The following is a 25,865-nucleotide window of genomic DNA, read 5'->3' on the forward strand; positions in this document are numbered from 1 at the left end:
ACAAGTAGATTTTGTTTTAAAGTATATATTGCTTTTTAGGTACATGAAACAATTTCCCCTATAGTGTTATCAAGAAGGTGATTATGGAAATGCACACAGCTCACTGCAAAGCACGATCTTTGTGTTGAGAAACCTAGACAATCTCAGATTCATCAGCTTTCAACTGGTGGCAATAAACTCTAGCTCACAGTGCTGTCACCAAGATCCAAGGGGCAATATGTGTACAGCAGGTGGGCCTGCACAGTGACTGCTCACAATAGGAGCGGGCATATGCTCCCATCAATCCACTTAACTTGTCATAAAAATGAAGTAAGCCACTTTGCTGTGACATTACTGATTTTGTAAGATAAAAAATAAAATGTCTCTTTTTATTTTTTAATAAAAAGATTTTAGTTGCCAATAGATGAATAGGTTTTGTTCCAAAAGTTTACATTCCATATTCACAGGGTGTTTTCAACTTAACATGTCTAAAAACTACCTCTTTAAAGTCAGCCTGCCCCATCTCTAATTATAGCCACTTCATCCCGCCAGTTGGTAAGGATAAAAAAGGGTCATCACTGACTGTTCTTTCCTTCACACCCTACACCCAACCCATTAGCAAATCTGGCCAGCTGCTCTTCAGAATAGAACCAAATACTGTGAACCTCTGCTTCCAGGAAGACGAAACAGACCTACTTTTCCCTATTGTTTCTTTTATTCACAAATAAATCCCTGGAGATTATCTATGAAATAAACAGAAAAAGATTCGAATGATGAAGAGAAGGGGCAGACCAATTAGGGACCTTGGAACCCAAGGAATAACACAGTGGTGAGCTACCTGGGATTTCTTTTGGCCTCATTTACTGGTATCTCAGACTGAAGTTAGAGGAGTCAGACGCTGACAAAACCTGGTTTATTTAAACCAACTACCAGGAAAATGGCAGCATATCAAGACAGAAAACATTTATATAATAACTGCTCACTGCAGTCAAATACCACAGAAGAAAACTTCAACAAAGTCTAGTTTCACCCTCAGCAGACCATAAGGAATATGCCAGCACCCCCTGCAGGAGTGGTGTCAGAGAAGGAAGGGAGGTGGGACTTTCATCACTACCAGGTATCAGTGAAATGAAAAGCAGCAACCAGCAACCAAGAAATGACAACAATCACAGACCCACCCCCCCCCCCCAAAAAAAAAAGCCCCAACAAAACTATTTGACCAAAATATTAAGGGGTCACCTAACAAGGCAGGAAACTTTTAAAGAAAATAACTACTCTATACCAGTCAAACATCACAGAATAAAGCAGTGGCCCTCAATTGCACTCAGATCAGCAAAGACCAAGAGGAGAGGCTAGACTTGAAAGCTTGACAGGCTATAACAAGGTGCCCCCTACACCACCACCAAACATGCACACAAGGATGTGGCAGAAAAGGCTGGATAAGGAATCAGGACTTTCATCTCTGCAGGGGTAATGAAGCCACCATTCACAGAAACGGTAGAAACCACGTGGGGAGCTGGACTCCACACCTACAAAATGGGAATGAGGCATCCCTGCCCTATTGGGGGTTTCCGAGCAAGCCTCATAGAGAGTCAAAATGTTCACCACCACCCAGTAGTAATGGGGCCACCCCTGGATACCCACCATTTCAGTGGAAGCCATGGTAGAAGCTACAATGATCCAAGCCTCAGCCTACTGGCCAGGATGGTATCAATGGAACCATAGTAGGAAGCCAAAATTCGCATCATTTGGCTCAGCTGTTAGAACATCAAACCACAGCCTGAAGGGTTGTGGGTTTGATTCCCAGTCAAGGGCACATACCTCAGTTGCAGGTTCAATCCCTGGCCTTGGTCAGGGCATGTGCTGGAGGCAACCCATCAATATGTTTCTCTCACATTAATGTGTCTCAACCTTTTCCTCCCTCCCTCCCTTCCACTCTCTCTAAAACTAAATGGAAAAATAGCCTCAGGTAATGATTTAAAAAAAGAAGAAGAAAGGTTTCTCCTCATGTCAACACAGACCAAGTGGGGAACCTGGAATTCCACTCCCACCTGATTTTTAATGTCTACTCTTCCTAGGGTCAGTATCAAAAAAGCCAACCAAAACAGAAGTTCCAGAGTCTTATAGCATAATACCCCCCAAGTTCCAAGTTTTAATTGAAAAATAAAAAACTATTCATACAAAGAACGAGAAAAATGTCAACTTCAATGAAAAAGATTATGCAACAAATGTCAACAAATAGAGAAGTGTATTATTTAACAAAGATTGTAAATAATCCATGACAAAATGTCTCAAAGAGAAAGATGAACATACTTTAACTAAATTGAAGAAAAAGTCTTGGTACATAAATAGAAAATATAAAGAAGACCCAAAAGGAAATTTTAGAAATGAAAAAATATAATAACCAAAAATAAAAACTCAGTTGGTGTACTGAATAGTGGGATGGAGTGAAGAAAGGAGATATACTAAAAAACATGAGATAAATCAAAATTAAATGAAATTCCAAAATAACAAACAAACAAGTGACTTATTATAAGACAGGAGAAAGAACACAGAAAATTAAAAGCAGAATAAAGAGAAAACAAAAATTAAAATGGCAGGGATAAGGCCTAACATATCAACTATGAAATCAAATGTAGATGGTAATGATACATTAATTTAAATTTTTTTTTGCTTTAATGTATATGTACCTAACAAGAGAGTATCAAACTACATGAGGCTAAAGCTGATAGAACTGCAAGTGATAGCATTATAATTAGCTAACCCTAATATATAAAAACCCTGGGTTGTAAGGACCAATAACAACCAAGGCTTGACCAACTGGAAGTCAGTCCTGCAGTCAACGCTGGGTTGCCTTGAAGGCCTGGTGCCCCAGCACTGATTGCTGAGGGGGCTGCGAATCAGGGCCAGAGAGAGACCTGAAGAGAGAAGCAGGGACTGATCTGTTGCCTGTATGGCAGCTTTTGATCAGCACTTGCTTCTCTGTTTCTCTCCCAGTCTGGCCAGCAGCCTGGCCTCCATTTCTCTCCAGGCCTCCACCAGGGCTGCTGATCAGCCCGGCCTTGCTGATCAGGCCCCATTGATAGGCCCAGAGACACTGACTGGCATAGGAACTGATCAATCAGAACCAAATGTGGGTGCTGTGGGGAGCCAAAGGCTGCCTAGGAGGCAGAGCTTCTGATGCTGACTGGCATAGAAATCAACCAATCAGAACCAAATCTTAGTGCTATGGGGAGCCAATGGCTGCCTATGAGGTGGAGCTTTTGATGCTGACTGGCATTGAAACTGACCAATCAGAACCAAATTGGCCAGCAGAGGAGGTCAGTTGGAGGCAAGATCAGGCCTGCAGGGCAGGGCAGTTGGGGGCAACCAGGCTGGCAGGGGAGGGCAGTTAGGGGCAATCAGGCAGGCAGGCAGAGGCAGTTAGGAGTGATCAGGTAGGCAGGCAGGTGAGCAATTAGGAGCCAACGGTCCCAGATTGTGAGAGGGATGTCCAACTGCCATTTTAGGCCCGTGGTATTAGGCCTAAACTGGCAGTTGGACATCCCCCAATGGGTCCCAATAGGAGAGGGTGCAGGCTGGACTGAGGGAACCCCTCCTCCATGCACGAATTCCATGCACTGGGCCTCTAGTCTATAATAATAAAAGAGTAATGTGCTAATTAGACCAGACGTCCTTCCAGACAACCTTCTGGACGAAGCCAGGGCTGCGAGGGAAGCCCAGGTCCTGCAGGCAGTCAGAGGGAAGCCAGTGCTGGCAGCCAGGGGAAGGAATTACTCTTGCACGAATTTCATGCATCGGGCCTCTAGTTATAAATAATAGAAAAGGAGTAAAGGGAAAAGCCAGTCATTTGGGCAGCTTCACCAGGAAGCTATAACTTTGCACTCCCCAGGAAACCACTGGCCTATTCATTGCAAAACACTGGGGAAAGAATCCAATGAAGGTGAGAGAGATGCATGTCCAGTCAAGTTGGGGTGACATAGGGAAGGTACTTGCCTATCAGTCACACCTGGGAACAAAGATCATTACCCCGAATGGGCATGGCCATTGTAAATGCATGAACATTTGGGACTGCATAAGCTCCTAAACAAAGAAAGTTGCTCTCTTGTAGCTCTTGTTGCTTTTGTTACTCTTGTGCTCTTGGCTCATTCTTGCCTTCCTCGCATTTGCCTGTGTTCCCTCCATAGCCATGTGGCCCTGTGGACCCCATATGCAATGGACTGAAGTACTACAGAGGGGAACACAAACTATGCTAGCCTGATGTTGGATTGTTCTCTGCTCCAACGTGGAAAGGAAACTGGTCACTGGCTCTGATTTTAGCTCTACTGAAGCCACACCTACACTTCTTCTATGACTGGACAAAGGGAAATGGGAATTTGAAAATTCAGGTGTTTGATTAGACAGAAGTAAAGCTTTTATAATAGTGCATCCTCTGTGCAAGTTTCAAAAAATTCTTTTTCTTGGGATATCACAAAAAATCTAGACCCACTAGCAACTGGAGTAGAGGAGGAACTCTTTCCTCCATTAACAAAGGAGAGAAACTGAATTTGCTACTGATGGAAGTGGGAAGTCCTCCTCCCCACCTGTTGTTCATGGGAGTGGAATTCTTGTGACATCCCAAAAAGAAGAATTTTCTGAGACTCGCACAGTAGGATGAAATATTGTAGAAAGCTTTATTTTCGTGGAACTAAACCACTGCGTTTCCAAGGTCCCTCTCCCTCAGTCCCGCATAGAAGAAGTATAGCTGGGGCTTCAGTGGAGCTAAAATCAGAGTCAGTGTCCAGAGTTTTCATTCTGCATTGGAGCAGTGTCCAATCGAGCATCAGGCCACCTTAGTTTGCGTTCTCCGCTGCCGACCACCAGCCCATTCCATGTGGTGTCTGCAGGGACATGGGGCCATAGAGGAAACATGGGAGAAAGCAAGGAAGCAGGAAAAAGAGTGCCCCATGAGCCTAGAGCCAAGAGCAACAAGAGAGAGAATTCCTTTGTTTGGGGGATTATGTGTCACCCAATTTTTATGGACTTGCAGTACCCCCACCCATTTTGGCCAGCCAACTCTGTCCCCTGGTTTGACTGACAGGCAAGTACCTTCCCTTTGTCACCCCAACTTCACTGGGAATGCATCTACCTCCTCTTCCCTGCAGATCCCTTCCCCCAGTGATCTGCAGGGAATGGGCCTGTGTTCCCTGGGGAGAAATTGCAGCTTCCTGGTGGAAGCTGCCCAAATGACACACCTATGTCTGGTCTCCCCACTTACTCCTTACCTATTATATTAACTAGCTAATTAATGGTATCACGTTCACTATCATAGCTAGAGACTTTAACACCTCTTTATCAGAAATGGAGAGATCCAGAAGGCATAAAATCAGTAAGAAAATAGCTGGGCTCAGTAACACCATCAATGAATTATATATAACTGACATTTATGCACTACTTCACTCAACAAAAGCCAAATACACATTTTTATCAAGCTTGCATGAAACATTCACTAATGTAGACCACCTTCTGGGTCATAAAGCACACCTTAAGGACAAATTGTGTTATAATAAAAGCACGGGGTCCTAGACAAGGAAAGAGTCTTGCAGCTCCTTTAGCTGAAGATCCTCTGACCCCCAATGCCTTTCAAAATTATCTTTCATCTCCGGACTCCTTAATCATCTTTGCGCAGCCCCTTTCTCCAGAATGCTGAACCCTTTGTAAGGCTGGGACAAGTACCCCGGCACACAGTGGCTGCTCCAGTCTGCATTCCTATCAGCAGTGTAATAGGGCTCCCTTTTTTCCACATCCTCGCCAGCACTTGTCATTTGTTGATTTGTTGATGATAGCCATTCTGATAGGTGTGATTTGATACCTCATTTTCATTTTGATTTGCATCTCTCAGATGATCAGTGACTTTGAGCATTTTTTCATATGTCTCTTGGCCTTCTGTATGTCCATTTTGGAGAAGTGTCTATTAGGTCCTCTGCCCATTTTTCAATTGGATTGTTTATCTTCCTTTTGTTAAGTTGTATGAGTTCCCTATATATTTTGGAGATTAACCCCCTATCAGATGTATCATTGGCAAATATGTTCTCCCATGCAGTGGGTTCTCTTGTCATTTTGCCGATGGTTTATTTTGCTGTGCAGAAGCCCTTTATTTTGATGTGTAATCCCATTTGTTTATTTTCTCCTTATTTTCCTCTGCCCTAGGAGATGTATCTGTAAACATATTGCTATGAGAGATGTCTGAGATTTTGCTGCCTATGGTTTCTTCTAAGATTTTTGTTGTTTCACAACTTACATTTAAATATTTTATCCATTTTGCATTTATACTTCCAGCAAACAAAAACCCTGGTCCATACGGCTTCACAGAGGGATTTCATGAAACATTTAAAGAAGAACACCTATCCTCCTCAAGCTATTCCAAAAAATTCAAGAGGAAGGAATACTTCCAAGCTTTTTTAATGAGGCCAGCATTAACCTAATTCCAAAACCCAATAAAGACACTACAAAGAAAGAGAATTGCAGGCCAATATCCCTGATAAACATAGATGCTAAAATCCTCAACAAAATATTAGCAAATCTGATACAGCAATACATTATAAAGATTATACTCCATGAAAAGTGAGATTTATTCTGGGGATGCAAGGCTGGTACAATATTGTGATACAGCACATTAACAGATTGCAAGATAAAAATTACATGATCATATCAATTGTTGCAGAAAAAGTATTTGACAAATTCCAACACCCTTTTATGATAAAAACTCTCAGCAAAGTGGGAATAGAGGAATCATACATAATAAAAGCCTTATATGACAAACCTATAGCCAACATCATACTCAATAGGCAAAAACTAAAACCATTTCCCCTATTAAGAGGAACAAGACAGGGAAACCCACTTTCATCACTCTTGTTAAACATAGTACTGGAAGTCCTAGCCATAGCGATCAGACAAGAAGAAATAAAAGGCATCCAAATTGGAAAGGAGGAAGTAAAACTGTCCTTATTCACAGATGACATGATATAGAAAACCCTAAAGATTCCATCAAAAAAAACTATTAGATTTAATAAATGAATTTGGCACCCTAGCAGGATACAAAATTAACACCCAGAAATCTATGGCTTTTTTATACATCAATAATAAACTCTCAGAAAGAGAAACTAAAAAAACAATCCCATTTACCATTGCAACAACAACAACAAAATTAAGATGCTTAGTAATATACTTAACCAAGCCGAAACCGGTTTGGCTCAGTGGATAGAGCGTCGGCCTGCGGACTCAAGGGTCCCAGGTTCGATTCCGGTCAAGGGCATGTACCTTGGTTGCGGGCACATCCCCAGTAGGGGGTGTTCAAGAGGCAGCTGATCGATGTTTCTCTCTCATCGATGTTTCTAACTCTCTATCCCTCTCTCTTCCTCTCTGTAAAAAATCAATAAAATATATTTTAAAAAAAAAGTTAAAAAAAATATATATATATATATACTTAACCAAGGAAGTAAAGGACCTGTTCTCAGAAAACTACAGGACATTGAAAAAAGAGATAGAGAAAGATATAAACAAGTGGAAGAATATACTGTGTTCATGGATTGGTAGAATCAACATCATTAAAATGTCCACACTACCCAAAGCAATCTATAGCTTCAATGCAATCCCCATTAAAATACCAACGTCATATTTCACAGATCTAGAACAAACACTATAAAAATATAAAAGGAACAACAACAACAACAAAACAATGAATAGCTGCAGTGATCTTGAGAAAAAAAATCAAAGTTGGAGGAATCATAATACCAGATTTCAAGTTACACTACAAAGCCACTGTACCCAAAACAGCCTGGTACAGCACAAAAGCAGACATATAGACCAATGGAACAGAACAGAGACCCCAGAAATCGACCCAAGCCTTTACGCTCAATTAATATTTGACAAAGGAGGCAAAAGCATACAATGGAGTAAAGGCAATCTCTTCAATAAATGATGTTGGGAAAATTGGACAGGTTCATGCAAAAAAAAAAAAATGAAACTAGACTACCAACTTACACCATACACAAGAATAACACCTAAAACTGCTTTTAAAAAATTACCTTAAAATTTAAAAATGAGCTTAGCAGATTTAATTTAAAATTCATCCAATATATGCTATCTATATGACACCTCAAAGCAAAAACTGATAGAACAAAAAGAGAAATAGATAAATCCGCAATTACTTTGGAAACTTCAATAGATGTAGAAAATATACCACCTCTGACAATTAACAGGACAGGAGGCAGGAAACCAGCGGGATTCAGGAGCACTCAGCAGCGCCGTAAGCAATAGGAGATAGGCACGCACTGACACTCCTAGTGCATTCCATCCACACCGGCTCCACGGAACATACAGCACAGCAGAACACATCCCGGACCACGAAACAAACATCATTAAATTTAAAATAGCAAATCATATAGAGTATGGTCTGTGCTCACAATGGAATCAAACTAAAAGGTAGTAACAGAAAGATTAAAGAAAAATTCCTAAACTCTTGGAAACTAAACAACACACTTCTAAATAATCTATGAGTCATTAGAAGAAATCTCAAGAAAATTTTAAAAACACATTAAATTAAAATTAAAATGAAACATATCAAACGTGTGGGAAACTGCTAAAGCAGCGCTGAGAGTGAAATCTACACTCAGTAAATGCTTAGAATAGAAAAGAGAAAAAATCAATAATCTAATCTTTTATCTCAAGAAACTATAAAAAGAATACAAAGCTAAAGCAAGCAGAAAAAAGTAAATATTAAATATAAATGCAGAAATTTATGAAATTCAGAAAAGAAAACATGAAAAAACAAGTGGGATCATTGAAAAGCTCCATAAAATGAACAAGCTTCTAACAATATTGACACAGAAAATGTAAGAAACAAATGACCAATATCAGGAATGAAACGAGGGATATCATCACAGATAGTACATATATAAAAGGATAATAAGAGAATATTGTGAACAATTCTATAGATATAAATTTGACAACTTAGATAAAATGGATCAATTCTAGAAAACTATCACAATTCACTTAATATTAAATACATAGTTTTAAAAGCCCTGTAACTATTGAGGACATTGAATTTATAATTTTAAAGTCCCTGAAAGTTAAATCTCCTGGCCCAGATGGTTTCACTGGTGAATTCCAACAGACATTTACATTTAAAGAAGAATTAGCACCTTCCTGAAAATAGAAGAAGAGAGGAAACTTCCTGTCAGAGCACTACCAGAGCACAGATACTCTGAGTACATATATTCTTCTGAATTCTGCTTGACGATGCCAACTGTCAGGACAGATTCCTTCTCAAACCCTGCCCATTGCCAGGGACTGGGCTTTCTTGGATGCCGGGTGGTAGATGGAGAAGCCACGAGAAGTGGGGGTGTTAAGAATGAGTCCTATTGTAGGAGCCAGTGGCCATATAGCCATCAGACAAAACAGTCCTTCCCAGCAAAGTCCCATACAGGTAGCTGCACTCCAGCTAATAAACAAATACATCTTTCCCATTAAGCAGTAGCAGTCTCTGGACCCACAGCCATTATCTGAGCAGCTGCACGCTGCCTCTGGACCTACCGCCTCACATAGCAGCAGCACCTGAGCTCTCCCTTAGAGCTATAGCCTCAGTAGCTTCTCCAGCCTCTCTTGCCTCTCCCTGAATTTTCCCCACACACTAGCTTCACATGGTAGGTGGTCAGTAACGTATTATACCACTTACACAAAAGAGGCCAGTTGCCAACAGTGGCATCCATCATTTGGGTTATAGAAGGGCACAGTGCACAGTGAGATCGTTGCGTCCTTGCACCCGTGTATTGCATCTTAGCCTTGAACATTCTGATTAAGATTTCCATGTTCAGAGTGGTCTTGGCCGTCCGGTGTACCACCAACAAGGCCTTTCACACTCTATTGCTTTGACTATTGGCGACTCTGGCATGGTTTCCACACTTCCCAATTCACTTTATAAAACTAGTATCACTCTGATACCAGACCCAAAGATAGTACAAAAAAGAAAAAAATACAGACCAATATCCCTCATAAATACAGATGCAAAAATCCTTAACAAAAATAAACAAATAGAATTCAGCAATGTATAAAAAGAATTATACATTGTGACCATGTGAGATTTATTCCAGGGATAAGTCATGGCTTTAATATTTAAAAATCAATAAATGTCATAGACAATATTAATATGCTAAAGAAAAATAATCTTGTGATCATATATCGATTGATGCAGAAAAACATTTAACAAAAATCAACATACATTCATAACAAAATCTCACAGGAAACTAGAGGGAAACCTCTTCAATATAATTTAAAATCTGTAAAAATCCTATAACAAACAACCTACTTAATGAAAAAGGACTGAGTGATTTTTGAAGACCAGAAACAAGGCAAGGATGTTTGTTCTCACAGCTGCTACTCAAAATGGCACTGGAAGTTACACCTAGTGCAGTATGACAAGAAAAGAAAATAAAAGGCATGTAAAAAAAAAAAAAAAGCAAGGAAGAAATAAAACTATCCCTATATGCCAATGGCATGACTATCTATGCAGAAAATCCCAAGTAATCTACAAAAATAAAAAAATAAATAAACACAAACTTCCTAGAACTACCAAGTGAATTCAGCAAGGTCTCAGAATACAAGATAAAAATCAATTATATTTCTAGCTCCAATAAACACATGCAAACCACAATTAAAAATACAATACTAGCCCTAGATAGTTTGGCTCAGTGGATAGAGCACCGGCCTGTGGACTGGAGGGTCCCAGGTTCGATTCCAGTCAAGGGCAAGTACCTTGGTTGCAGGTTCTCTGGCCCTGGTTGGGGTGCATGCAGGAGGCAATCATTTGATGTGTCTCTCTCACATCAATATTTTTCTCTGTCTCTCCCTCTCCTTTCCACTCTCTCTACAAATCAATGGTAAAATATTATCAGGTGAGGATTAACTAAAAAAAGAAAAGGAGATAAAAATAAAGACTTTATAACAAAACAAAACAACAACAACAACAAAAAAAAAACAATACCAGTTATAATTGGTCAAAAAATGAGATACCTGGATGTAAATCTAACAAAGCACATTAGGCCTTGTATGTTAAAAACTACAAAATGCTGATGAAAGAAAATAACTAAGATCTAAATAAACTGAAAGCTATATTACATTCACGGATTGGAAGACTCAACATAATAAAAATATTAATTCTATAAATTGACATACAAATAATTCTATAATCCAAGAAAAAAATTTAAGATATAAACAAGACTACTCTAAAATTTATATGGAAAAGAAAAGGATCTAGAATAGTTAGAATAACTTTAAAAAAGAGGAATCTTGTGGGAGAAATTGTTCAACCCAATTTCAGGACATATAGCTAAAATAATCCAGATGGTGTGGGCTTGGCAGTGGGACAGACACATGGGTCAAAGGGACAGAATACATAATCCAGAAATAGTCCCACACAAGTATGACCAACAATATTTTGACATAGGTGCACAGCAATTCAATGGAGAAAAGATTGTTTCTTCAACAAATAAGGCTAGAGCAATGGGATGTACATTTGAAAAATAATATGTCACACCTTATACAAAAAGCAACTCAAAATGATTCATAGATTTAAATCTAAAATATCAAGCTATAAGACTTTTGGAAGAAAACAGGAGAAAATCTGCAGGCCCTGAGGCTTGGTCCTGCAGATAAGACACCAAAGGTATGATTCCTAAAATTCCATAAATTTGACTTGAACAAAATTCACAACTTTTATGATGTGGAAGACCTTAGGGTGATGAAAATACAAGTTGCAGAGTGGGAGAAAATATTTGGAAACCATATATGTAGTAATGGCTCAGCTAGAATGTATAAAGAACTCTTCAACTCACAGCAGCAAAATTTACTTAGAAAATGTGTGGATAATTATTGAAACTGGGTGATGACAATACATGGGTTTACTATACTCTTTTCTGCATTCTTATAAATGTTGAAAATGTCTATAACAGAACAGTTTCAAACAAAGTAGGACATAATAGAATCTAGGACTGATATTGTAAGGTATGTAATAGCCAGGACATAGGAGTTTTTGTTTTGTTTTGTTGTCTTCTGTTACAGGTATTGTCCATTTGATAATTTCCTTACTAGTTGTTAAATAATTTTTTAAAAATTCCGGAAAAGGACAAATGTCCCCATTCTAATATCCTTACCTTAGTCACCTAAAGTAAAGCAAACCTCCTGGGCTCCCTGATTCCACCCTTGCCTCTCTGTAGCCTGCCAAGATTCGTGTAGAATATACAGCAGGTGTCCTCTCACAGCCTCCCTCTCAATCCCTCTCCAGGTAAAAGCCGTCCCTACACTGGCCCACCTCTCCTGGCACCTCCGTCTCTCTAACCATCTTCTCTGCTCCTTCCTCGCTCACTCTTCCGCTACACACACTTCTCCTCTGCTCTTTGCACACAGCAGGTGTCCCGGCCTCCAGGCCTCGGCCTCTGGTGTCCCTCTCTGGAACACTCCTCTCCTGGACACCAAACGGCTCGCCTCCACGTCTCTACTCAAATGTCCCTTTCTCACAGGCATCCGGGACTACTGGATCCTAACCACTCTTCCTGCCTGCCTGATCACCCCTAACCCCTGACCACATTAAAGACCTCTATCACCCCCACTCGTGCCACCCCAGGCCCTTAGTCTCAGCCTCTGTGCATGTTTCCTGTTTTGCCAGAGCACTAGTCATTTTCCAAAGTACTAACTACTTTTATGTTGCTCTGTCTCTCTCCTCTCACTAAATGTCAGCTCCACAGTACAGAGTTGTCCTTCCCTTTTGCTCCCTGATGGTCCCCAAAACCTAGAAAAGTGTCTGGCACATAGTATGTGTTCAATAAATATTTGTTGAATAAATTTTAATCAATATCACCAGATAAACAGTGGTAAATCTTGGCCAGTACAGATGGTAATGTTAACTATCTTGTACTAGGGTGGTGGTGATCATGATCATGATAATGAACATTATTTTTGAAGTCCTTCCGTTTTGCCAAATACTTGATGTCACACACACACACACACACACACACACACACACACACACACACACACATATTTCACAGAGCAGGAAGCATTCACTAAGAAGAAGCCATGATGCATCCACGTGCCCTGAGAATGGCTTACTTTCAGTGCTCTGAATTGGTGCACTGTCATAAAAATAGCTGACATTTATGGGATACCAACTACACGGTCACTGCTCTGCTAAGCCTTTGCATTATTATCTATTTTCATTTTAACAACTGGGTGAGATTGAGACTATACTCATCTTCCTTCTACAAACGAGTGCAGTGAACTTCCGGAGATCAGGAAGCCAGGCCAGGCGGTGGCTCCAGGACACCAGGCTGGACGGGCTTACAGCCCCGCGAAGCCTCCCAGGGCCCCGGCCTGTGCTCAGCACTCACACAGCGCCCATCTAGTCCCCAAAGGAGAAACCAGGGGACTGTGATGGCTCAGCCCAGCTATTTTCAACCCTTTTCATCTTATGGCACATAAACTAATGACTAAAACTCTGCAGCACACCAAAAAAATGCGTTTTTTGCCAATCTGACCCCCCAAAAAAGGTGTAATTTTTTACTCATTCACACAGGACAGCTATTGATGCATTGGCTGTTGTCATGTTTCTAAATTTGACAATCTAAAGGAAAAGAGGTCAGTGCCCGACCACATAGTCAGGACTTGCATGTTTTAAAAATCTTTGTGGCACACAGGTTGAAAATCGCTGGCTTAGCTAGATGGCAGCACCCATTTAACCCAGGGCCAGCCAACCACAAATGGGCATCGTCTTCTCCATGAGGCCTCCTTAGTCACCCTACTTAAAACGGGCACCCTCTCCACATACACTCCATTTTTTCCTATTTCTCTGAAAATATGTGACTGACATTTTATTTTCTGTCTCCCCACTATAATGAAAATTCAATGAGGGCAAGATTTTAGGGCTGATTCTGAAGCACCCAATAACAGTAAACAGCATCGAGTAGGTATTCAATATTTTTTTCCATTTCATTTAATACTCTCTTCTAAAACAGATCCAAAGCTTGGAGCAGAGGCAATAATGTTTAAAGAAGGTTGGCCTCTCCTTTATGGTTTGGATATTCTGCATGAAAAAAGGCAAAAGGAAACTAACCCATTATTTAGGTGTTTGGGGGCCCAGAACTAGAGCTGAGCACAGAGTGGAGGCAGTATAAGTATAATTCTGAGGAAGAGCTTGGGCCCTGGGTCAGAAGTGCTAGGAGTAAAAGTCAAGAATGCCCAAGTGGTTCTCATCAGAGGTAATTTTGTGCCCACTTGCCCCAGGACATTTGGCAATGTTTGGAGACATTTTTATTGCCATGATTAAGGGGTGCTACTGTCATCTAGTGAGTAGAGAGGCCAGGGATGCTGCTAAGCATCCTACGGGGCACAGGACAGTCCCACACACATAATGATATGGCCCCAAATATCAGCACTGCTGAGGCTGAGAGACCCTGGTCTGGAGCACCAAGAGGTGCCCTGTCACTAGAGGAGATGTTTCCTGCTGAGCATGGCCATCGCCTTCACAGATAGATAGAGGCTGGGCCTGTCTTCCCAGAAGGAGGGCAGTCCACACCGTCATAAGTAAGCACACAGTCTTGTTTACAGAAAGCGAGCGCCTCCTTTATTGGGAGGACGTTACATAAACTGCCAACCAATCCTTAGATGTCCATGAATAAATTGTAGAAAACACAAAATAACTTCCTCTGAATAACTGATGTTTAATTACAGCTTTGATGTTGGGACTGAAAAGCCAGCTGTGCCCTCATGAACTGCAGCCCTGGGAAGCGGGGCGAGCGCCTGTGAGTGCTCCAGCTTAGAGGCGAGGAGCCTGCGCTGGGACCAGTGAAAAGCCAGCCAGAGTCAGGGACTGCTGTGTCCGTGGCCATGGCCACGTGATCCACATGTCTGAACGAGCAGGAGGAAATTAAGTGGGTGGTATGGCATTTCTAAATATCTAGGTACTTGACATTTCTGACCCCCCAGAAAAAGACTGAAATGTATTTTCCATTATAGATTGCAAGGTATTTCTTTTTCTACACAACTAAGGCTGAGTGGAGTAAAGTACTTAAAACTATTTGGTAAATTTAAGACAGTTTCCAGATTCCCTATACCTGAATATTAAAAAATGATAACACCCAGCTACACCAGTGTAATGATCTGGAAGCAAAAGGCCATCCCAACAAAATTAGATATGTCTCCTCAATTATTTACATACTAGAGGCCCGGTGCATGAAATTCGTGCATGGGAGGGGGGGTCCCTCAGCCTGGCCTGCATCCTCTCCAATTTGAGACCCCTGGGGGATGTCCGACTGCTGGTTTACATCCCTCTCGCAATCCGGGACTACTGGATCCTAACCACTCTTCCTGCCTGCCTGATCACCCCTAACCCCTCTGCCTGCCTGCCTGATCACCCTTAACCCCTCTGCCTGCCTGCCTGATCATCCCTAACCCTTCTGCCTGCCTGCCTGATCACCCCTAACCACCTCTGTCTGCTGGCCTGATCACCCCTAACTGCCCTCCCCTGCCAGCCTGATCATCCCTAACAACCCTCCCCTGCCAGCCTGATCCCACCTAACCACCCTCTCCTGCAGGCCTGATTGCCCCTAACTGCTCCACTGCCAGCCTGATCACCCCTAACTGCCCTCCCCTGCCAGCCTGATCACCCCTAACAACCCTCCCCTGCCAGCCTGATCCCACCTAACCACCCTCTCCTGCAGGCCTGATTGCCCCTAACTGCTCCCCTGCCAGCCTGATCACCCCTAACCACCTCTACCTTGGCCCCCGACACCATGGCTTTGTCTGAAAGGAGGACCGGACGACCGGAAGATGTCCGGTCAACCTGGTCTAATTAGCATATTACCCTTTTATTAGTATAGATTTATATTAACTTTAGACTCAAGTTTTAATTCATTTCTGTGCTGTTTAAAACCGTGGAGTTTTATATTTCATTTTTATATCTGATCTTATTATGCCTTGCATAGTAGAGAAGGATGTTGTATGTGTACATATGGGATGACTTTATAAGGACTTTGTACTCTGTACTGCTGTGCTTTTTTGGTAGCTATTCCAAGTCCAAATGTTGACTAATTGCAAAGGTCTCACATTTCTCACTGCCCAGTCCCTGAGTGCCCTGGTGTGAGGTTTCACATTCCCAGCATTCTGTGGCTCCACCCCTTTAAGATCACTGCTTTCTGACCTCTGCTCTTGGGAGAAGAGAAGGAAGAGGACACCTGGGGCAGGGCTTGGCTCTTGGGAGGGTCCTCAGGTGGCAGAGTGTGCAGGAAAATGGAATGGCTTTCCAGGGAGGAAGGGGGTTACCAAAAAAGACAGCAGGGCCCTCCAGTACAATCCAGGGCACTGGCAGTGAGCAGGAGTGGGAAACAGGGCGGAGGGTCTGGAAGTCTCAGGCCACAGCAGGGCATGTGGGTTTTCATGCCCATGAGTGGAAGGACGTGCCTGGAAAGAGCTGCCTCGTGGGCCTCCATGGCTGAGCCTTTGGTGGGAGAAGCCATCAGGGGCCACCGAACTTTTGCCTGATCATTCTGTTCTGATCTCCATTCACATGCATTTGGCACTGAGGACAGCATCTCCTTCCCAAAACTGTCCCCTCCAGCAGCCCCTCTGACAGCGCACCAGCCTGCTTCTCAAGCTTCATTCTCTTCCTCTTCGGGGGCCGCCTTCTTTCTCTACTTCTCCCACTAAAAACCTTTGATATTTTGCTGCCTTCTTTCCTATTATTTTTCTTAAAGATTATATCTGATGTCAAAAACCACTCCTGAAATTCCTCACTAGTATCTGCTGTGCTAATTAATGTCTCTCAGGAAATTTGCACATCAAGCTACTTGCTAAATTATTTCAAGCTGGTGTTCTACCATCAACCCAAGTTGAATACATCTAAATCCAAAAATATCCTCATCTTCCACTCAAAGCATCCTCGGTCTCTTGTCTCATGCTCTGTCCTCCTTACAAATCGCTTAGTTGAAGTCACCCACAGTTCTGTGCCCCTTGGCAAACCAGCTGCTAGTGTGGCACAGTAACAACAACAACAAACCCACTCCCGTCTCCTGGTTCACCATTCACACTTCCGGAAATATATCATCCAAACAATTAATACAAATTATGAAAAATGTTACATGCATGTAATTATTTTTAATATGGAGGTAGCATCTAACATTTAAAATATAAGAAACTGTTAGGTAAAAACATGGAGAAATGTGTGCTATCTTAAAAATAGAAAAGTGAGATATATGTTGGTATTCCCAATGATTACAACTATATACAATATGCATATAAAAAGGACTGGAAAGAAATACACTAAAATAATATTTATTGCTTAGAAAGTGAGCATATTACTTTTTATTGTATATTTTTTAAAGTGAATTACACCTTCTTCAAAAGGAAATTTCTTTACCATCCAAGATTCCTCCAGCTTTCTATTGTTTAGCTATTAAGTTTTGTACATTAACAGTTTACATATCATTTATGTGCATTATTTTATGTTCGCCTTTGCTGCCCTGCCCTCCTTGGAGCCCTGATAGAGTCCCTGAGGAGGATGTGCTCACTCACTACCAGACCTGCGCCCTTTCCTGCTTAACAGACCATGGGACAGCGCTCTGATGAAGAAAGCATTGAGGGGATAAGGACACATATGTAACACCTTAATCAGTAAAGAAAAAAAGAACACAAAGGGATTGGAAAAAAGAAGAAGAAAGCATTGGCAGAAATCTACTGGAGGGTTCTAGGGACACTGGTGCTCTTCCGGAGGTGGAAGAACATGAGGATGAGTGCCCACCTGCAGAGGATGGTGGGAGGAAAGGCTGAAAGGGCTGGGTCCCTGACAGTATCATTATGGCAGCTGCTCTGAACTTGTTGTGGGAGGAAAATAGTCCTTATATTGTAGTTTTTGTCTGTTTTCTGTCGCTTACAGCTTACTGTGTTGCAGATAAATATCTTGTCTAGCTGCCTTCCTGATTCTAGTCTCACATCATTCACTTCACCCTACATTTATTGCATAAGGGTGAAGGAAAAAAGACTAGGGAGAATCCAATCTAATAAAAGAGTAATATGCAAATTGACCATCACTCCAACACACAAGATGGCTGCCCCCATGTGGTCAAAGATGGCTGCCCCATGTGGTCAAAAATGGCTGCCCCCATGTGTACACAAGATGGCCTGCAGGGGAGGGCAGTTGTGGGCGATCAGAACAGCAGGGGAGGGCAGTAGGAAGGGGCCAGGCCTGCAAGGGAGGACAGTTGGGGGAATCCAGGCCTGCAGGGGAGGGCACTTGGGAGGGACCAGGCCTGCAGGGGAGGGCAGTTGGGGGGAACCGGGCCTGCAGGGGAGGGCAGTTGGGGGGGACCAGGCCTACAGGGAAGGACAGTTAGGGGTTACCAGGACTGCAGGGGAGGGCAGTTGGGGGCGACCAGGCTGGCCAGGGAGGGCAGTTAGGGGCAATCGAGCCAGCAGGGGAGCAGTTAGGCATCGATCAGGCTGGCAGGGGAGAGGTTAGGGGGTGATCAGGCTGGCAGGCAGAAGCGGTTAGGGGCAATCAGGGAGGCAGGCAAGGCAGGCAGGTTAGTGGTTGGGAGACAGCAGTCCTGGATTGTGAGAGGGATGTCCAACTGCCTGCTTAGGTAGATCAGACCTAAACGGGCAGTTGGACATCCCTCGAGGGGTCCCAGATTGGAAAGGGTGCAGGATGGGCTGAGGAACACACACACACCCCCGTGCATGAATTTCATGCACCGGGCCTCTAGTAGTAAATAAATAAACACTGACAATAGAACCAAAGGGCAAACTGACCTATGAAAACAACTTGGGAGACATTAAAATTAAAACCATATGAATAAAAAATTTGAAGAATCACCAAGGTCCATTTAGTAAAGTTTTTAAAAATCCCTGCATAGCTCCATCGTTACTTAGGGTATTACTACTACTTCCACAGTACAGTATAGTAATGAAGACTCCCAAGAAATAGCCATTCTACAAAAATATTCAGCCTTCACTGGATAGAATGGTGAGCCATACATAAAAGACTTTGCTATAGGAGCTTAGAGTTAAATTGGGAAGAAAATTAATGAACAAAATAATTATACAATAAATAATTAAAATTTGTGCTATGAATGGGATAAGGTTTATAAAGGAGAACTGGTCTAGTACAAGTATTAGTGGGGTAGAGGCTGCTGGCAAGGAAAGCTTCCTTAGAAAACTAAGAACAAACCTGCGTTGTTAGAGAAATGGAGGGAGGAGGGTGCAACGAGAGCAATAGCACTTGGGGAGAAGGGCTGGCGTGCGGAGGCCTTGGGGCAGGAGGATGAATACTGCCTCTGAGGAACTCAAGGTTACGGTGGCCAGCCTGTGTGTGTGTTCCAACTCAGCCTGTGTGTGTGTTCCAACGCAGCCTGTGTGTGTGTTCCAACGCAGCCTGTGTGTGTGTTCCAACTCAGCAAGAAAAGATGAAACTAGGTTCAATATATTCTGCTCAAAAGAAAAGCCAAGTATGCAATTAGTTTTTAAAATGTTCCCCTTCAAAAAATAAAATCAAAATAGTTAACTGCTGAAAATACTATCGGTAATTTTTGCATTGTCATTTTTTTTTCAAATGTTTAAGTATCTACTAAGCACCAGGCACTATATTAATTTCTGGGAATATAAATGTGAGATTACAGTCTGTGCCTTAGGGATTGCAATAGGTAAGGAGGAAACTGAGGTTAACAAGAAATTACAGTTAAGCCCTAGCTGGTTTCGCTCAGTGGATAGAGTGTCGGCCTGCGAACTGAAGGGTCCCAGGTTCGATTCCGGTCAAGGGCACATGCCCGGTTGTGGGCTCGATCCCCAGTGGGGGGACTTGCAGGAGGCAACCGATCCATGATTTTCTCTCTCTCCCTCTTCCTTCCTCTCTGAAATCAATAAAAATATATGTGTTTTTTTTTAATAAATTACAGTTAAGTGTAAGGAGGACTGTTGTGGAGGTGTGGTCAAAGGCTGGGGTCGGGCGGGGCAGGGCAGGAGGGGGGCATCCAAAAGAAATGATTAGTTCATTCAGGGGTTGAGTTATCTAAAAAATGCATCTATGTTCATCACATCATTATCAAATGAAACTAAATAAATGAACTGTGACTGAGTTTAAGCATGAGACAAATCAAAAAATCTAAATTCGGAAGATATCAAAGGCAATGGAATTGTCTAATGGACTTCAAAGTACACAATCCTACCTCAAATACAATACTTAGAATTCGATCACTCCCTATAGGCTTGGACAGCCATTCAAATAATAGATTTGAGCATAATTGAATTTTAGTTAATATATTTGATATTAAAAAATAAAGGAAACACTGAATTAGACTTGATTATACTCAGGTCAGGATCAGAGAGAAAGGTAGGGAAAATCAACATGAGTTTAATGTATTCTTTCATTGAGATGAAACTAAAAGACTTACACTTAAAATTTTAAGCATTAAAATTAGCCATTTTATTCACTAATAAAATGAATAATGCAGTTTTTAATTGGAAAGAGTATCCACGCCACACACAATAAGCTTATAAGATTATCAGTATACAAAATCCAGACACTTGAACCTTTGATCAGCTCTGGCAATGAGCAGCTGTCAAGACAGTCACGTGGTTTCTCTGAATCAGTCTTAGTCTCCGTATTAGGAAATAGAATAAATTCATCAGTAGCTCCAATGATTCTAAAGCAGTCCTTTCAGAAATATCATACAGCATTATATTATGTTCACTGATTTCAGTTTGGCTAACTGTAACTAAAAACTCAGGAGAATACAAGGCCATTTTACCAATAATTTGCCAGACAGGATACATCAGACTTTACAAATGATAAACTGGTTATGTATAATGCCTGATGTTATAAAGCACACGAAGGTCCAGTGAAGACTCGGTAACTAGGAAACACATACTTGCAGGTGGGTAGAAACCTCATGAAATCTGTGCCCTTATCTTGGATAAAGAAAATAATTAAAAAATCATCCAAATATAATGTCAGATATTGTATGATATAATGAAGGTACATGATATGTGATTATACTGTCTCAGTTGTAGGACATACCTCTTCCCACCTTAGTTGTTTTTTACTTAAAGTATTTGATAAAATTGCTTAAAGTGAATGAGCCAAAGAGGAGTTTGATAATTTTTTTAAAAAATTGGAATATGGTTTTGTTATTAGATCCAAAAATGACACAGTAATTATATGCAGTGCTACATAATAGTTCTAATTGCAATTGCAGTGTAATTACTTTGACATGCATTTACTATCCATCTCCATCATAATTATTATGCATGGATTATGTTACCTGTTTTTCAAGTTCTCCACTATCTTCTGGAGGTGCAGACTTTTCAATTATGTGGATTCACTTTAAAACATAATGTCTACAATACTACCTCATCTCTGGAGCTCAACATATAAATATCAACAATAACAATACTAATATTTATGCAAATAGATAATGTTCTGGAAAGCCAACCCTATACTATTTCTTAGTTTATTTAATAAAAGTAAGAATGTCAGGAAAGGAATGTCTTTTTTTGTAACTTAAAATGGTTTACACTACTCCTTTCTACGCCATCTCTTAGCAGCGAGAAGGTCCACATAACACGGGATGCAGGAGGTTCCAACAAATGTGAATGAGATTCCTCATGCAGTTTTTGTTTGTTTTTTAGAGAGACAGGAAGAAGTGGGAGACAGAGAAAAAAAGGCAACGTGAGAGTGAAACATCATTCAGCTGCCACCTGCATGACCCCTACCCGGGATAGGGCCATAACCTGGGCATGTGCCCTGTCCAGGAATTGAACCGGCAATCTTTTGGTGCATGGGACAAGGCCCAACCCTCTGAGCCACACTGGCCAGGCACCTCATGCAGTTTTTAATGGGAAAGAGTATCCACGCCACACACATTTGCTAGGCCAGCAGTCACAATCCTTTCAACCATATTGTGGCCAGCAACCCTGGTGGACAAACACAGCTGTGGGTCAGTTCACCTCTTTTCCTATGTAGACCCCACTCTACTCCATAAAATATCCTGTTAATATTGTGATAACACCAAATGCTACAACCTTTGACACACTTTAAAAAAATTATAATATATGGAAATACATAATTTAATAGAAAGATGAAAAATAGATGAATAATGGAAGTTCTGTAATGGTTAATTTTATGTGTCAAATTGGTTAGACTATGATGCCCAGTTGTTCGGTCAAACACTCATTTAGATGTTGTTGTAAAGGTGCTAGCTAGATGTGATTGCCATTTATAATCAGTAGACTACAAGTAAAGCAGATTATCCTCCATAATGAGGGTGGGCCTCATCCAATCAGTTGAAGGCTTTAAGAACAAGGACTGTGGTTTTCTGAAGAAGAAGGAATTCTCTTCAATACTGAAGCAGAAATTTTACCAGTTTCTAGCCTTCAGACTCAAGACAGCAATACCAACTCATCTGACTCTCCAAGTCTACAGCTTGCCCTACAGATTTCAGATTTGCCACCATCTACAATTGTATAAGCCAATTCATTCAATTCCTTTCCTCAATATCACTTTCTTATATTGATTCTCTGGAGAATCTTTTCTTTCCTTTTTTTTTTTTTTAATCCTCACCCAAGGACATTTTCCATTGATTTTTAGAGAGAGTGGAAGAGAGAGGGAGAGACAGAGAGAAATATTGATGTGAGAGAAACACATCAATTGGTTGCCTCCTGCATGAGCCCTGACCAGGGCCCAAGCCAGGGAGGAGCCTGCAACCGAGGTGCCTGCCCTTGACCAGAATCAAACTTGGTACCCTTCAGTCTGCAGGCTGGTGCTCTATCCACTGAGCCAAACCAGCTAGGACTCTCTGGAGAATCTTGACTAATTTACATTTATTCAGAATATTAAATATACTAGAGGCCTGTGCACGAAATTCATGCACTCGGGGGGTTGGGGCATTCACCTTGCAGAAATACAGCAACAAAATCAGATTCTTGTGTGTAGCAATTGCAAAAAAAATGCTCTAAAATCAGAGTGTACGCTACAGTTTTTTCTGTTGTAGAGCTAGTAGTTCGGTCAAACCCTTACAAAACAGTTCTTCCTAACAAACAGTACTATTTCCACATCAGAAAACATACTTTTAGAAAGTTATCTTTGTAAGTGGCAAGTAAATTATAGTAGCTTATAAATAGTGTTAAAATGATACCCTATTCTTCTGTATGTAAAGGTATTAAATTATTTGTAACAGCCCACAAAAATGCTGTGGGGGCATCCTCCAGGCGGCATGTCTTCAGCGAGACACTGCGGACAGAGGTACTTACTGACCGCAGAGTCATAGGTGGTGGCGTTGTGCTCGCCTCTCATGAAAGGGTATGGCGACAGGTAAGCATGTGTGCAGGTCTTGGATGCCGGCTGATTGCCTAGGAAGGAGAGCAGAACAGTGGTATGTTATTGAGCACCTGAGTGAGCACCGTTCCTAATAGGAAGAAGCAGGGAGACTGGGGTTATATCAGCTAAATAAAACGGTAGGGAGATCGACAAATTCAGAGAACTGCTGAGTGAAGGGGGAGACTTCCTAAAAATCTCATATAAAGAAGCACAAGGAACCTGGAACCTGGACGCATCCCAAACATCTGACTCATGCCATCATTCAATGCAGACAAAGCCTTTCTTACATCACCTTAAGACCAAAGGCACTGCCGCTCACTTATTTTCACCCATATTTTCAGTTCCTAACATCATGCCTAACACATAGTTAGTTATTAAAAAATAATTGTTATGCAAGTCTAATAAGCTCAGATTTAACCTTGATCAGTTCCAATCAATATAAAATTTATTCTATGACTTGTTTCTAGGGAAAAGATGGAAATAATAGATCACAAGACTTAATAATTAAAATACATGTCTAGCATTTGAAGAAACCATAAGAAAGAACTTTTATGTTTGAAAACTTGAAGACTTCATTGTGTACATTTTAAGGGGCGGTGAAATATTCTTCCTTTCACTAAGTCCTTGGCAAAATCTTCTTCTTCTTGCACAGTCTTACTCCATTTTACCACAGTCTAAAAAATTTTGGACACATCACATGCTTATTTTCCTCCCTGAAATGACTATAAGATAGTCTGTCAAATCTTTCTCTCAAAATGCCATTTACACTTGCTGTTCCTTTTACATATGCCTACTTGCCATCAGCTTGCGTAAGTCTTCCACATATTTTTATTATCTATTCCATCATCTTGACTGTTGTGTAAATATCATACTTGGGTTTATCACAGTAATATTTCATAAGGAGACTAATAATTTCAACCCACAATAAGCTTTAGGGTAATAAACAGTTCTTCTCTTTGTTGGATGCAATAAGATAAAGGCTAATTATTTTCATTAAATTTATTTTTGAAGATTAATACAATATAAGGAATAAAATTGAAAGAATGCATCACATTTTTAAGAGGCTGCTTAACATCAAAAAAACACACAACCTTAACGTTTCTATGAGAGAATTTGAACATCAAAAACAAGGCATTTCTTGCTATTGCCCACAAACCTGGTTGAAGCCCAAATTGAGCAAACTTTCATCTGCTAGAGGTGGCAATTAAGTTTCATTATTTAGAAAGAGGTTTTTTAACTTTTAAAATAATACATTTCTATTTCTGGATATTTTTAAAAAGAAAGACTTTTATTTGCAATATAACAAAGGACACTCAAAAATACTATAAATAATACCTCTTTGTTAGTTATTGTTGGTGTATTTTAAATATGAACAAGGAAACGGCAGATAAAAATCTAAACTCCTACTTATATGTTGGAATAAAATAATGATTGCTACAGCCATTTCTACTCACTGAACCTTTTGAAGATACCTATTGAAATTCTACAACTAAGAATCCAATCCTATTTTGTGAGTGACATGTACTAAGTAAGAAGCTGCTCATTTTTATTTTAAAGGCCAAGGAGAAGGTAAAACGAAAGCGCACTTACCGTACCAGAACGTCCAGAGATCGGGCTGGCTTTCCTCCGCAATCCCACTGAACCAGCATCTCCAGAAGAACCCCTCGTGGTGGAAAGTCACGTTCTCTATCTGCACAGAACACAAACGGGGCACAAGGAGCACAATCTGAATTCTCATGTCCAGGGGACTTCGTAAGCAATGAATTTCATTCCAATAATGATGGTCAGTAGCTTTCTACACGTCTCTTCTATGAAGAAATAGACACTCCCCTACTATTCTCTGATTTCAAGAGAAAGCAAAAGGCTATCCTCACCAAATACACGAATAGTTGGAAAAAGAAACGCACATTCTGTTCACCTGAACACTTCCCCACTTCCGTCACAAGAAGCCAATAGTCCGATCCAAACGCCACCAAAAAGAGTAAAACCCCTAACGCACCAAAGAGAGCCCCAAAGAAGATGGCGATATTTAGTCTCATTTTCAACTCACTGGTTTCCTTTTAAATAAAACAAGAAATTTTAAAATGGCAAACACCTAGCTTCTCAACAAAAAAAGAATAAAGATTTCTGAGAAGGCAGAATCGTCTTGAGAAGCCTCTCCTAGCTCATGTTTTGGCGGCTTCTCACTCACAACCAGCCTGTAGATTGTATTCCCTCTGCTCACCCCTGGAGGGACTCCAGCCCAGCAGCTGAGAATGGCCAGCTATTTTAGGAAACTGATTGAGGAGCTTTCTCTCTCCCATGGGAATCAAAAAATAGCTGACCTTCCCCTGACTGTAGGGAGGGGCATCATGAGCTGGAATGATCGTTATTGCTGTTGGGTAATCCATAGAAGTGGAAGGAAGAAGGAATGGTACGGCCTGACAGTACTGGCCCAGTCTTAAGTGTCTGACAAGCTCCTCTTAGTCTACAGTGGCCATCACAACCCCAA

The 25,865-nt window shown here is 41.2% G+C and overlaps 1 protein-coding gene across 2 annotated transcripts in view; it reads right to left on the reverse strand.

The window, feature by feature from the left end:
- The window catches only part of TMEM182 (transmembrane protein 182), a gene marked incomplete at both ends in the record, with an annotated part of 76,270 nt that extends 50,857 nt beyond the window's left edge, over nt 1–25,413 (reverse strand). The window contains 3 exons of one of the 2 annotated variants that reach the window (XM_079791660.1): nt 23,308–23,406; nt 24,965–25,064; nt 25,282–25,413. In XM_079791660.1, the coding sequence (XP_079647786.1) occupies nt 23,308–23,406; nt 24,965–25,064; nt 25,282–25,413 (331 nt within the window). Of the gene's footprint in view, nt 1–23,307; nt 23,407–24,964; nt 25,065–25,281 lie in introns of those variants that run through there. The other variant, XM_079791661.1, reaches the window with a different exon arrangement.
- Between the last annotated feature and the right edge of the window lie 452 nt (nt 25,414–25,865).

Source organism: Cnephaeus nilssonii (genome assembly GCF_951640355.1).
Source record: "Cnephaeus nilssonii genome assembly, chromosome: 15".
In the NCBI taxonomy this organism is placed as follows: domain Eukaryota; kingdom Metazoa; phylum Chordata; class Mammalia; order Chiroptera; family Vespertilionidae; genus Cnephaeus; species Cnephaeus nilssonii.